The 15710-nt window shown below is 36.6% G+C and overlaps 1 protein-coding gene across 4 annotated transcripts in view; it reads left to right on the forward strand.

Annotated features, from left to right (window-relative positions):
* The window catches only part of trappc9 (trafficking protein particle complex subunit 9), a 665954-nt gene that overhangs the window by 152678 nt on the left and 497566 nt on the right, over positions 1-15710 (forward strand). For all 4 annotated transcript variants that reach the window (XM_015357321.2, XM_015357322.2, XM_006635851.3 and 1 more), the window contains one exon: positions 8021-8145. In XM_015357321.2, coding sequence (XP_015212807.2) covers positions 8021-8145 — 125 coding nt within the window. The remainder of the gene's footprint in view (positions 1-8020; positions 8146-15710) is intronic.

Consider the following 15710-nt stretch of genomic DNA (forward strand, 5'->3'; position numbering starts at 1 on the left):
AATATATTTTGCTATTTTTAATAGGGTAGAATATGGTGGTTTATTAGAAATTCCGGTAATGTCTTAGCCTACTTTTAAGTCAGAATTATTTTACCTTCTTTATACTGTGACCATTTAATGATAATGACCATAATCTCATTCAGGCTCTTAAAGCACACATTATGGTCTTCCGTCAGAATAACCTTTTTTATAAGGCTTCTGTTCCCTTATCCAAGAGACGAAAGTCATTGAACAGATAACAATATTTTTAGAAAATTTCTGGGTCTTTGCTTTATTGCCTTGGTAATTACTCTTTGTGGCTCAAAGGGTGGGGGAGTAGAATATATGTCAAGTATATAACTCAGTGTTAGATAAGAGCTAATTGAAAAAAGATGAGAAGGACTCTTTAATATCATTGGAAGTCATCCCTAAGCAGATAATTTATATATATATATTTCTACTTATTGTTGCTACTAATACATTGTATTATAAATCAATTATCTTTGCAGCCCAGTTAAAGTTAAAATAATCATTTTCTTCCCTGCAGTCAACGTGTCTCGAGGCATTGAAGGAAATTTGTGGAGCCTAACAGGATCCTGTCATAAAAAATAATTGCTGGCTTTGGCAGTAATTGCTTATTAGTAGCAAACCAGTTTAATAACAAGTCATTGCTGGTGTTCTAGAAAGGTTTTGATGAGCATATGTTAGGAATGAGAGTTAAATGTGAAACACAAGATAAGGAGTAGAATTGTTTTAATTTGTTTTCAGTGAGCTACGTAAGGCTGTCATGAAGGTATTACTGCTAGTCTCTAGGTAGTATTTAAAGGAAGGGTAGGAATAAAGTACCTTCTATAACTGTGATCTTTTAAAACTGTTATTGTTGTGACAGAAAATTTAATTAGGTGAAGTGTGCATTTTATTTAGTCATTTCTAACATGTAGTAAAGAAAAACTACATCTGTTTGCTTTAGACCTTTCGTTTCTTTAATTTGAGGTGTGTGGATTAAGTGAGGGTTCCCTTAAATATTTTGGTGGCATGTATGCATGTACCATCTCTCAGCAGTGGACACTCATGTTTTATTACTCATTGTTAGAACTGATCCTTTTTTCAGTCAAATCATGAATTATTAACCCTCTTCCAAAATGATCTTCAATTTCTAAGTTCATTTCATTTTTTTTTGTTTCAGTCACACTTTTATTTTTCCTAGAAGCCACTCCCAGCATTTTTCCTTTGGAGTCTCTCTGCCTGCTATAAATTGTCCAGTCACTATCCATTACCCTCTTTGTTAAAACATTCATTTGTGGTTTGGAGAGGGTACCTATCCCTTCCATTCTCATCCCGTACCCAGTTCATTAATTGAAGCTGAGCCCTCACAAGCTGCTGTTTGAAGGCAGCATAATATTTTTTATAGCTTTCATAGGAGACGAGCAATCTGATTAATGTTGTCATTATTTCTTACATTTGTTACTCACATTTTCATTTCATTTGTACTTCAGGACATGAAAACTTATGTGCGTTTTAAAAAGCAGGGGCATTAATAGAGCCATTAGTCACTAGGGTATAGCTAATGTTCCTGAGCGCTCCAGGCAGTTTCTCTCTCATTGAGAAAAGAAAAGAAAAAAAATCTGTACTTCCAGCATTCAATAAAACTGTAATAAAAGTAATGCATTGGATATATTAGATTTCCATAGTGTTATTTCCCTGAGTTTTTCAAGAGGATTTCAGTGTGACTTGTCAGATAAATAATCAAATTCCAGCAATACAACACTACCACCACCACCAACAACACACAAATGATAATTCCTTCTTGTCTCTATCATGAGTTTGATGTCAGAGGAACAAGCATTGAGGTTATCGGTACCTTTTTTTAACCTTAATGCTGCAGTACCCCCATTAATTAGGTTTGCTGTCGGTGGAATTCTTGAAGTTCTAATTTCGTGTCCTTCAGATTTGTCGTACTGTAAATGCATATGGTAAAGAAAAACAGCCGGAAGAAATCCAAGTTCTTTTTAATTGCCAGGGGATCCTACAAGTAGACATTTCAGGGGCCCCACAGTGTTTTACTTTTACTAGAAAAAACACTTGTCTTTTTTATCCTATTGCGAGGACCAAAAGAGCAGCCTTCCCACAAGTGGTGGTTTGGCATTCGCAGATGTGTTGATAATGTCGGGAATCTTAATGCAAAACTGTTGAGGCCTAGGAGCTCAGAAAAACGTCATCTCAGAATAACCACAGATAATTTGTATCTTTTCTCAATTTCTGCTTGGGTAACCTCTTGCTCTATCACTCAAAATGGACTGCTGATTTCTAGACACCAGTGACAATTTGTAATGCTTACTACACCTCAAACAATAATTTGTAATATCTTTAGGACTGGCTGAGAGCTTGATGGATTTGCAGAGGTCAGGAAGTAATTGGTTATTGTAGTTCCAAGCCTGACCCAGGGGGCTGAATTTTATTAAAGAGCCAGTTTGCTGTTTATCATTTGTATGAATTCTTTAGCTATATCAGCCATTGTGTTCATTTGATGTGTGTGATGTTTTTTTTTTATTCTAACTGGGAGGCAAGAGAAGTCTGGCCTTAATGATCAGTTCAAGTATGCTTTTGAGGAATTTTTGTTAGGTAGTGAATAATGGCACTGCAAAAGTCGCAATTTAACTGGTTGTAAATTATACTGCAAATAAATGCTAAGTTTGAGTAAGTGTAATTATTTGAAATTTAGGATTTGCTCTGTGTGTCTGTTCGCCCGTTATTGTCATTTTGGGCAGTGAGGTGGTGGGGAAACTGGCTTAAGTGTAGCACTCAATTTGCATCAGAAGTCTTTTTCAGTTTCAACCACACTTAAGTCAGAACTTTTCTCAGTCTTTTAAGCTAAATCAGTTAATTATGTTAGAATTTGCAAAGACCCCTAAACATCCCCCTGAGATGGTTGTTCCCATCTCATATTATAGCTTGCTGAGTGTTCAATGGATATAAAAAACCCTTGGATAAGGAAAAATTATTTGGATTACTTGACTTTACCGTGTGACCTCTCTTTTTCCTTAGATGTTTCAGCATGGCTGTTTTCTGAACTTTGGGATAGTCTTAAAATGCTGCCCATTTCACAATGACTCAGTGCATTGAGTGGATAGGTATCTGCACTGTTATCAAAAGGTTTGTAGCGAGTTCCTGCCTATACTGGCTTTCCACCAGCAAAGGCCTTAGAATAAATCAGAACTTTGACCCAGTCAGCACTTCTAAATCACAAAACCCAGTAGCTGATGGTGACTTCTTGGTTCTGTCTATTGGAAATCTGCTGTCAAGTATTTGTTTTGTAATTTGTGGTGGTGGTGAGTCGATGCTTTGAAAATTTGCCCCTTAGTCTATTGACTTTACAGTGCTTTAGCAGAGGCATGTGTCTAATGATGCCTGTGTGGTGTCCACATCACATGACAAGATGCTCAATAGCTTCTGCAAATTACTAGTAGTTACATAATGGGTAAGCAGCTGACACCTATTGGAAAATACTATGCTTCATTAGTTGCCACCTAGTTTAAACTAGTTAAAGTAAAATCCCAGTTATCTAAATTAATATAGGTACAGTGATACTCGGTGCTCCCTTCAATCTATAAACAATCTGTGTATTTCTGTTAAAGAAATTAAATTACTTTGCAACAAAACTGTTAATGACAATAATGTAGATGTACTGTATTAAAAAATGTTGTCAGCAATTTACTAATGCCATTGATTTGTATATTTAATGTGAAAAGTGTGCAGCCAAACTAATACCAAATATAAAAGAATCAAGAAAATATTTTTTCATTAAATGTAGGATGTATTATTAAAAACGTTATCTAGTTCCTGGACATCCTATAAAATTAAGATCACACAAATTTCTTAATGCTTTTTAAAATAAGAACTGTAGGTGAATCACTTTGACATCTTCTTATATTAGACCCTTCTTCCATTTTAGCAGCTGTGATATGTGTTTCATACATCCATTTTGTAAATCTGTACACTTGAAATGAACAGATCAAAAGAGCTGCCATGACTTTCACCCGTCTGTGAAATTTCCTGCTTCAGTTTTCTGGGTTATGTTGTAGTTGCTGCACTGAAAATGTCTTAATTGTTTCTGTTATCAGGTACTGCTATACCCAGCCTGGTCCAAACACTCAGTCAAGAGCTTCCTCTTTAATGAAAGAAGTATGTTTGTTGGTACATGGTGGCATCACATGTAAAAGCAATGTGCTCTTAGCTGTAAATGAGTGTTTGAACAAACAACTGGTAATACAATCCTAGTACTAGTGAAATTGTTACCAAGCAAATAAATATATAGCTAGACGACAAGACCGTGTCACTTTGTTTTTTGCAGCATTGTACCTGATTTGTTTTAGATTACTGAGACTTCAGAAAATTGGCCCTAAGGGATCTACTTGTAATGTGGCTTTGGAGGTCATTGTATAAATCCTGTGGATGTTCACAGGGTGCTCCAGTCTGGGTGGTTGTGCTTAAAACACACACACACAGGAGCTGTCCAGTGCTGATTTAGTTGATACAGGAGGAGCTGTCCGTAACTGCAGCTCGGTAGTTGGGCTGAGTGTATCCTGTGTTAACATGATGGTGTCAGAATGAGGCCCAGCTGAAAACAGTGCTGTCATGCTGCTGCTGCTGGTGTTACTACTACCACCACCACCAATATCCTTCTACATATGTCATACCTTTCTAGGGAATCCCTTCCACCACTACCAATATATAGCACCCACCTGGATGATGCAAAGGCAGCCAAAGTACACCAGTGTGCTTTCCAGACTTCAGCTATCATTGGGGAGAAAAACAGACCCTTGATGTATCTTAATATAGGTGTAGGACATTGGATCCATTCCTAGCAAGCTTATTTCAGCTGTGTCTGCTACTCTGCCTTCCACAGTCCGTACAATTGAATACAAACTTGCATTTCATTGATATGGCATATTTACTGTATTTTGTATTCTGCTTGAATTAATGTTGCTTTTAGTTTAATGAAAGGGAGCACAACCTGACAAAGGATTTCTTTACTCAAGAGTTTCTTTCACTCCTGAAAATTTTGAATGCACTCAGTGCCAAAATTATATTTGTTTTGTGAGGGATTGTTGGATGCATGTTGGATTAATATTTTTTAGTGTATCACATTTATTTGATACGTTATACCTAAAGTCCAGAGTTTTATTGATTCATTTTCAAACCTGTTTTTCAGTCTTCCAGCATTAAAAGGTTGATTTTATTTTAAAAAAGTGGCTTTTCTAAAGCCACTTATGGAAAAAATCATCCCATTCTGGTACCTAAATCATCTCGGTCAAACACATAATTGACATAATTTACTCACATAAGCAAGCAGATTAACAGCACATGGCTATTGACACCTAATCACATTTCTGTTATAGTCAATAATATCATGGCCAATGCTCAACTTTATTGTATCTGATTTTTGCCACTCTCAGACCACAGATTAATCAGACTGTTTTGCTCAATGAGTTGCAGACAGACAGAGTTACGTTTCTAAATCTAGTGTATCCTAGTGGAAGTAACCCATTTGCTGTACCTGGCTCAGGGGGAAGTTTTATACTGTAGGCAGAATACATCCTTTGTGTTTAGTTATTTGCTTATTTTTTAAATGTGCTTAATTGTGCTATTATAAGTAATAGTACTGAAAGGCAGGCTGTGTAGTCACAGCTATGTTAAAGGTAGGACATACTGTAGCTGCTATTCTGTGCCTTTCCACTGACGTCTAGAGGACTCTAGTTATTGACACGTGGTGATACTTTACAAGAAGCAGCACAAACTAGTTTTTCTCAAGTGAAAATAACATTACTTATTCACAACAAAGAAACAACACAGATGTTTTATAGCCCACCCCAGTTGTACTGCAGATATGCATATGTTACATACATTTGTAAAGAGGCAAACTGGAACAAACCGCCCAACCAAAGTTGTCAAAGTTCATCCTGGCTTTAATCAAGAAACAACTGGGGCAAAATATCTGGATCAATCTTTGGATCATTGGATTGAATAACAGTTGCAAGTCAAGGTCGTGTGGTTTCTCTGTGCTCTCTGTGCAGTAAAGCAACAGTGCTATTTTTTACATTTACCTACCCAGCTTCTCAGAACCACAAAGTGTTCAAGAATGTGTGAAAAATTAATAATATTCCAGATAAGTTATAATATATGTGACATAATATATTGGTCTAGAGTTCTGCTTTGCTAACACAAACCTGAATAGATGCTTCATCTTTGCTAGGCCTCATCAGCATGGCATAGATGAGATCAGCGAAACAGGCTTATATACAGAATGTATCTTATAAGGAACAACTTTTTAGAGCAAGCAGAAAACACTCAGTTATGGGGACTTGAATATTAATTAGCTCGGACCATTTCACACTGCTGGAACGCTGAGCTATCTAAATAGAATTCTGATTTCACAATTTGTAAAAATATAAAATATGCCATCAATGTAGTTAAGATGCCATTGAACGGCTGTAAAATGTTTTTCAACAGATGCTTTAGAATGGGAGGCATATGATGCTTCTGTTTTATTCCCATGCTAACACGTCTATTTAAGTGTAAACATTTCCATTAAGGGAAAAACAATTAATTGAGGATACATTCACCTAATGTTGTAATATTGTCTATTGGGGTTTTCTTTACAGCCTTCTCATCAAGGAACGGCTTAAGTGTCAGTTTAGTACAATTTGTTTAGTTTAATGATTTTTAAATCATTGAATCCTTGTATACAAAGCAAAATCCTTTCCTTTTTTCAGTACATATGGTTCACTACTCATCCTTGGCTTTACATTTGCAAATGCAGCTTTCATTAATATTTATAAAGCTTATCATCGTGGTTATAAATTTTGGATTATTTATCCAATTCCTTTACCAGTCTTTTTAATAATAGTGTAGCCTCATTATTTATTTGCCTTTGCCTGCCACCTTAAGCACATCTATTGTTTGTAGAGAGCACAATATGTCCTTTATTTTTCCTTAGAGTGTCAGGTTGTAAGATATAAATCAGAAAAATATCTTTAATCTCCTTTCTCCCTGCTGCGGTTGTGAAACTAAACAGGGCATAGGACTCTACAACATGATATCTCATATCAACAATCAAATTTATCTGTTTTTAATGAAAATGGCACCTTCTCTAGAAGGAGGGAGGAAGATTAAAAGTCCATGCTTGCCTTCAGATTTTTCATTCTACACAGGGGCTCTGGTGGAAACAAACACTAAAATGTCTACTAAGAAAAAAGATAATTGAACTCTGTTGTTATCCCATTGTCATATCAATTTGATTTGTTGTGGTCATACTTAACATGCCCTTTAAGAAACAAGTTTGCACTCTATGGCTGGGGCATTCATTTTCAGTGCATACTGTAGCAGTGTATGCACTCGACAGTGTTTCTTCTGCCTGCTAAGCTACAGTACCTTTCTATCCACATCTCCCTTCTATCTGTCATTTTATTTCCTTTCTGTTAGGCTAGTATTTATTTGTTCTGCTGAAATTCTATTTTCCGATTTCAACAACTTTCAACGAGAGAACAATTTCCGCTTTCCTAGACATTCAAATACAAATGTTAACAAATGAAGCAAGCACACACCTGTTCAGAAGACAAAACTGTTTTATATCTTGCATATTTTATGGCGTATTCAAGAAGGCCTAGAACTATTGCTTGTACTGTAAAAAATCCCCGCCACACCATTAGAGCAATCCACCTATAGTACAACTGTGTAGTAAGCACACTAAGACTTTGTATTTTCAGAGTACTATGAAAAGAATAGTTATTATACTGTATGTTTCTTGACAGCTGGTGTATTTTATTGCAGTACATGCAATAATAATTTCATAACATGCCACAGGGTACACAGGTAATGGGATGAGTTCAGATTCCTAATAATTTGCCCAGAACCCTGCTCTTCCATCTTGTTGTTCACATTTGTGTCCATGCTGTAGTGCCCTGTTGTGTTCAGAAGGATCTCAACAGCATTAACAGTGCCTCCCTTAACCAAGCGACCATCTTGTGTTGTGTGCTTTCAGATGGAATCAGTGTGACTGGCCTACCCATCTCCAGCCCCCTGCGTCAAGTCCTCAAACCGCGGGCTGAGAGCAAGACTGTCAACCCCTCAGAGGCCAGCAAGGCGGGGGAGTATAACCACATCAAGGTACTGTAGGACCGCCGTCTCATAAGTGATGCGAAGTGCAGTGGCGAAGGACACGTTTTTCATCTTTCAGTGTGGGGTTAATGTGTCTTCTATAAGCGAACCACTGAACACGCCAGATTTTATACCTGTGCAACATGTGTGTTTTGGATTTTTCCCTTGAATCTGACTTTCACAACACTTCTGCAATGTTTTCTAATGATAGGCTTTTTTTTTTACCAGGACAGAATGAATAAGTCAGGCCAGACCACCTTTTTTTTTTTACTTCACCAAACCTAAGATTTTGCTGCAATTTCCCCATTTTAAATTCATTGTGTTTTCCCCCCTGCTACTGTGAGTGACTGAAAAGCAGTGTCGAATTACCTCCAGCTGAGATTCAGAAACAGCAATGTGAACAGGGATTAGATTAGCTGTCTTGACTGTGTGAGTTTCAATGTCATGCACAGAAAAAAACCTGCTTTTTGTTGTACAGTTGAGTATGAGGTATACAGTATAGAATCTATTGAACTTGGTTTATATTCGTTTTTAATGCTTTAATTAGCAAAATCTAATTAGGGGGGCAATTAGCAATCGGTAGAAAACAAACTTGGCAAAATGTCCAAGTAAGGAAAAAATGATCAAATTAAGCAACATGCATTTTATGCTTTTTGTTCTAATCATTTTGTACATGCATTTGTGATTTGTGTGTGTTTTTTTTAGTTTTAGGGAGATTTGCAAATATTAAAATTAAGTTAGTGCTTTATGGATCTTGGTTGTATCAAATAGTTAGTAGATATTTTAGCATTTTAACTCCTGGTAAATAAAATTGCTGAGTACTTTAAACTTCTAGTCATAAACGAGGAATTCATGTTTTCTTTATACTGTAAGTTTCCTAATTGGACAGTTTGTCTTTTATAATTTTCTTCTTTCCTTTGAACCTCTGTTTCACTAATTAATTTTATATCAGGCTTTGAAGAGTTGAAAGTATATAAAAAGATACAAATTATATTATTGTGGAGCTTCAATAGGAGAGACACATATAAATATAAAGTTTAAATCTGAGCTCTTCACCCTCTTTGTCTGCAATGAGAAAGATTGTTTGTGTGAGCCTTTTGTCCATCGCTGCTGCTTTAAATCGGGACGATTCAAAAACTCTTGAGGTTACTGTGTAATATTGAAACTCAAACCAGACTTAGTTTACTGTTCATTTCAAGATGTAATTTTGACTGAACCTTCTGTGTACTCCAGTACAAATATAAACGGACCCAGCAGTGTTTTAACTCTTTTTCAAGACTGAAGTAAAGTAAAATGAGTCCATTCCAAATGTTTGGTCTGCCTTTCATTTTGGTCACCTGTGGTTAGGAGTGTATGAATAAGGTAAGAAAAGCTGTAAAGTATAATCAGATAATGCAGTAGCCCAGCTTGGATATTTCACATGAGCACTAGACAGTTCACTGAAAATCTGTAGTTAAAAACCACAGCAAAGTCAGTAGATTGCAGGGGTCATTTTCCACTGATCCTTCCAGCTAGCTGTGCTGCAGTGCTTTAACTACATTTGAATGAGATTGATGACAGCGGTGCATTAGTGGAGAGATTTAGCTGAACACCCTTTCTCTCAATTCTAGGCAGTCAACATAAACTAATAGATAACACTGCATCAGCTGATGATTCCCTTGCCTGCAGAAATTTGAAAAGCACCAGAGTATTACTATTCCTGTACCACCATTATTAGTTTATGATTAAAACCTTAAATCTACAGTTGAATATTTTTAGAAATAAAATGTATGCTTAAAGTATTAATCTCGTAAAACAAAACCATTTCCATTACATGTCCTTTGGGTGTGTTTTACTTCATGCTTTGGTGTATAGTTGAGGTATTTTGGTTGATAAATGTATGCACTGGGAACTGAATTATATAGGCACAAAACACCTGTCAGGGTTGTGAACACTCAAAATACTGTATATTCCTCCTTTAAAGTGTGACGATGCAAGTTTAAAATGTTGTGTTGCTGAGGTTAAGTGAACAAACTGGTAGTAAATTAATTATTGAGTGTGCTGTAAGACTGGTATGTTAAATCACCACGTTTTGCACACAGAATGAAAAAAAGGAATTCCGTTTTTAGTGTGCAAAAATTTCATGTGCTGTAACAATAAGTAGCTGAATTCAGTTTTTCTCACAGCTTACCCGCAGACTATAAGTAATAATTATATTTGCATTTCTTAAATGTGTTAACTAATTTTGGAAGTGTGCTTTACTAAAAAATGCCTGCTATTTGTTATGCATTGCACGAAAATGTTTTATTTCAGTTTAATATACTTTAGTTATGTCATTTTTGTCCTGAACTACAGATTGCTTTGACTACGGGAAACATAATAGAAACAAATTGTGTGATAAGGGGAACCCAGATTATTGTTTTATAGAGACAATATTAGCAGATTAGTTGTCCAGGCTAAGGAATGACACTCTCCTGTCAGGAACTCTTTTAACTGTATCCTGATATCCCAGAGTGAGACCTGATGCCCAAGTTCAGGTGACCAACGTACAATCCTACTTAATGCACTCGTCACCTGCTCTTGGTGCTTGTTGCTACACATCAGCTTTTATGTTCTTACCCCAAGGCAAGAAGAGAGGATGTGTCTTTCTCATTCATCTCTGAGCAGGAAGGGCTGCAGAGCAGATCAGTATGAGTTCATCTTCTGCAGATTCTGACAGGCGCATGCCACTCTGCTTCATTCACACCAGCTTTATTTAAACCTGCATTGACATGTGCAGGTGAGAAGGAAGAGGGACTGTGAGGGGCACTTTTAATTAACTAAAGACTACTTTATTATTCAGCTCTTTAAAAATGCATAAGCCTGAGCATTCAAAGAACCTTTGCTTTGAATCTGTCAGACATACATGCTCTCTGGTGACTCACGAAGAATAAAAGTAGAGTTTTGGCTGTTTACACCAACACTTTTTATTTCTTGTTTCTTAAGATTTATTTTCCAAATTTAAATCTTGCTTTTGGCTGCATGAAGAGATGCATTATACATATAGGCCTGCGTTTTGTGAAAATACATTTGACTTTTTATCAAAAGCTTGACTCAAGGTGAATAGAAAGTATTGTTTTGCAGTGTCAGTTATGTTCTTGATATTTTGATGCCTTCTTGAGTTAAATTATCTCTTTTAATAAATAATGTTTGTGTTATTTGTCAAATGGGGTTAGTTGTATCTACTATTAGGACTAGATTCTAAGGTCCTAATTTTAGAAATGTCTAAATATGTTAAACCATAAAAAATACTTTTTCACCACACTATGTATTGACAGAAGTCAACAATCTAGTAGAGTTGCATATTATTCATATAATTGTTATACAGCCTAACAGAAAATACATTTATCATGGGTTATCACTATTAAGGATTTTTAGTAACAACTTTTGGTTTTAAATGGTGAGCTCATGACATATCATAGTAGTGTGTCATTCTGTATATTTATTTACAAAAACAAATGCTGTTGGTTTATTACGCTAGTTCATTTTGGTTTGGGTTGCACCAATTATTTTTCTCTTTGTAAACTCCTTGATTTGGAATAGTTATGTATTGACTTGGCTTTGTCAGTATATCTACTGTGCCAGCATGGTCAAAATTAAAGTACCATGGTTGCACTTGTCAGAGCAATTTGTCATTTTTTGCACAGCACGTCTCACAGTGCTGAAATAAGCTTTAGCATTGATTACACAAGGAATGCATCTCTCACTCTTAACTGCTAAGGCTCAAAGGTTCCTGGCAAATCCCAGGAGTTGCTAAATCAAGCTTGCTTGGTTATTGTGGCTGTTAACAGACTGTTTGCTGCCTCTTGTGAATCACAGTTACAGGGGACTGATGCTTTCACCAAGACCAGGCTTTTCTTGACTATTCGGATCAACCTGGGCTCTTTATTGGTCGAGCTATTTAGCAGGCACAAAGAGTGTTTTAAAGAAATAGGATGATTAACTTGGATATTGTTTCTTAACTCACAAGTGGTTGTGTGTGTTCTGTGTTCAAAATACAGTAGTTTTTAAGGTGTTTCAACCTATGAAGCATGAGCTGTGAATTCAACTGAACACATGCACATATTTTCTTAAAACCATACACCTGTGTTTAAAAAGAAACCCTTTTTGTATATACTGTATGGCCTTTTTTTATCATACAATGAACTATTTTACTCTCACGAGCATTAGAATGTAATATTTCTTTGAAAATGTATTTAAAGTGTTTTAGAATTGTTGGATTTAGAATTACCATCTGCTAGCAAAAGAGAAGCAAAAAGAGACAATACCTTTCTTCTACTGATAAAAATGTATTTCGTCTCATTGGTGACATGCAGTCATATGAAGTGCCTCTTTAAGTTTTAATAGCTGAGTTTATTTAATACCCTAGCTTAAAAATATTTTTTAAGCCCCAGTTTCAATTTTTAAATGATCATGTGATGCATGATGATGAAGAATATTATCCTATTTCACTTGAATTATCTGTATGTAATCCATATGTTAATTGGTCTCTGGAAGGAATATTCATGATATCTATGACGTGCAAATATTTTGTTTGACAAAACTGATTTGAGTGCATCTTACATATTCCCACAGTGTGTAATTTATTTCAAAATATATGCACTTTCATCCTCTTTGAATATAATTTTGTCTTTCTTCCTCCTTTGGCAAGATTCCCCATTCAGCATCCTTCGGTGAAACATTCGTTTTTCATTAGTACTACAAAATCAGCATTTTTTCTCTAGTGTTCACTGATTTTGTGGGGGCATTGACAGTCGTCACACTTTTCTGGATTGACTTAGGTTTTTCTGTGTGTTACCAACACAAATTAATAAGTGAATTGGAAGGGATTGATCTCACCCTTGTCTTTTGTACTCTGGAAATGATTTTGTTTGTGTCCTCTTGCAGGCTATTCTACATATGTACTTCATGTTGCTGTTGTAATACTATTTAGCAAAGAATCTGTTGTTTCTGAAAATATATATATATAGTGCATACAGTATTCCATTACGAGCAAGTTCTCTTCCAGTTTAGACTTCAACTACTTTTTCCTTTCCTCTACTAAATTTGTTTGAATCTGTTTTTAAACTCTATTCCATTTTTTCTGGTAAGAGAAGTTATATATATATAAAATGTATCGTACGTTAGGGAAACAGGAAGGAGACTTGGAGACCGCTTCAGAGAACATGTTAGGGTGAAGATTAAAGATTTCTCCAGGCCTATTGTTTCTCATTTCACCTCTGATGGCCATGATCACACTAATCTCTCCGTCTGTGTTCTCAAAGCCAGTTTTCCTAACTCCTACATCAGAAAGACTAGAGAAACTTAAATTATCCTGCAGCTAGGATCACACCTTTCCCCTGCTCTCAACAACAGACTCATTTTCTTCTAAATTCTCTCTATTCATTATAGGTTTCATTTTACACCTCTCTTCACCAATCCTGACTTCACACTACCTGATTGGCTACTCTTTCTGTCCCCTGCTCCTGCCTCCCGCCCCTCCTCTCTCCCAGCTTTTGTTCTCCTGCTACATTACCTTTGCCTACTGCCTTGTCTTTCTCACACCTGAAGATGGCCCAATGGCCGAAACAGTGTTTTTTTCTTTCTTCTCTTTTCAGCATGGAATAAACATATTACTTGTTCCTTTGCAGCCTACGCATGGTGACGCAGCTATCCACCTGAACTATATTTAATGTATTTTACCTGAAAAGTACAATTTGTCTTAATTGCCCAAATGACGAAGACTGCAAAGCAAATGGCTCCAGCAAGGCAACTGCTAGTAGACTTCGTTCATATCCAAACGAAGACAAAGCCAAGAAATATAAACATTTTTTAAAGCTTTTTCTCGTTCTACAGTGTGACTGCTATGGTCATCAGCATCTAGCTGATTCATGAGTAGTCACCATGAAGGCTTGAACTGTTCTGTGTAAAAATAAAGGAAAACAACACATGGTAATGGCTACATAAATGGTGGAAACTATTGATTTATAGATTTTTCAGTTTGATTCATATGTCACAGAATTCCTACGAATCCTCTCTTATCGGTTCCTATTGTACTTTTTAAATGGCAAGTCAATGACAGAACAAAAAGGTCAATTATTCCGGCATGATCAATATTCATTTCTTTTTCACTGCAGTTGCTGGTCTGTTGTATTCATGTCATTGTTTGCATTCCTGTCAATTAGTAGCAAGCTTTGCTGTTTAGTGATGTTGCACATTATATGAATGCTTGCAACTGTAGATTGTAACTTTGTACCCTCAAAGTCTATAAATGAAACTAAATTATGCTCAGTCTTGCTTACAGAAAGTGTTTTTATTTCCTTCTAGAGGTACGGTCTGACAGGCATGTGTGCCGTTGGAGAACCCCTATTAATGCCTCATCTTAAAATCAACTTTGTCCTGTATTCCTGTAAAATGATCATGTTTGCTTGACTTAACTTTGTTCTTCTTTGGAATTAAGTGTCAGTAGACTAAGTGTGGTGTAGTAGCTCACAAACTTTGGAAAAATCGCAAATTCTTTTACCTTCTTCTCCTTCCTCTTGAAATTTATCGCATGTTATTGACCTTCACTCACCTCCCACCTTGGGTCTGTAAATTAAGGTCTGTGCAAACTGTCACTACGTTGGGCTTTTTTATCTGTAGTCTTCGCTTTCCTCTGCTTAGAACACAATCCATCCATTAGCTCCCACTGTGCCTATTAGTGAAAAGGCACTCTTGCAAAAGGAGGCTGCTTCACAAGGCATTAGTTTAAAGTGAGCAGATTGAACTTCAGCAGCAGCTCGAGAGGGGGTCGAAAGATTTGGCATTGACTCGTTATGATGTCCTAGCAGTCTTCATGACACAAAAAGTGAATTTGGAGTGAGGAAGGAAATTTGTCCCACTGAGACTTATTTTTAAATGTTAGGAAGATGCCTTTATCTCTTTAGTGATGCTGTGAATTTTAACAAGGAAACCATTGCAGTAAATTGTGTCATGCAAAAAAAAAACGGTTCAATGTAAGTACTGATTGCTAGGAGCTGGCAGTGCTTTGTGCTTTTCTGTGTCATTGTGAACCTGAATATTTAAATTAGATTTTCTGTGTAACAGAAGGTTTATAATGACAAGGTCTTGATTTGCCATTCTGCAAAACATAAAAACTGAAGAGTTACTAAGTAATTAATAGTTCATAATTGCTTACACTTATATAGCGCTTTTCTGGACACTCCACTCAAAGAGCTTTACAGGCAATAGGGACTCCCCTCCACCACCACCAATGTGCAGCATCCACCTGGATAATGTGACGGCAGCCATAGTGCGCCAGAACGCTCACCACACATCAGCTATCAGTGGGGAGGAGAGCAGAGTAATGTAGCCAATTCATAGATGGGGACTGTTAGGAGGCCATGATTGGTAAAGGCCAATGGGAAATTTGGCCAGGACGCCAGGGTTACACCCCTACTCTTTTCGAGAAGCGCCCTGGGATTTTTAATGACCACAGAGAATCAGGACCTCGGTTTTTCGTCTCATCTGAAGGACGGCGCCTGTTTACAGTATAGTGTCCCCATCACTATACGGGGGCATTAGGGACCCACATGGAC

This window comes from Lepisosteus oculatus, chromosome 10, assembly GCF_040954835.1.
Source record: "Lepisosteus oculatus isolate fLepOcu1 chromosome 10, fLepOcu1.hap2, whole genome shotgun sequence".
NCBI classification, from domain to species: domain Eukaryota; kingdom Metazoa; phylum Chordata; class Actinopteri; order Semionotiformes; family Lepisosteidae; genus Lepisosteus; species Lepisosteus oculatus.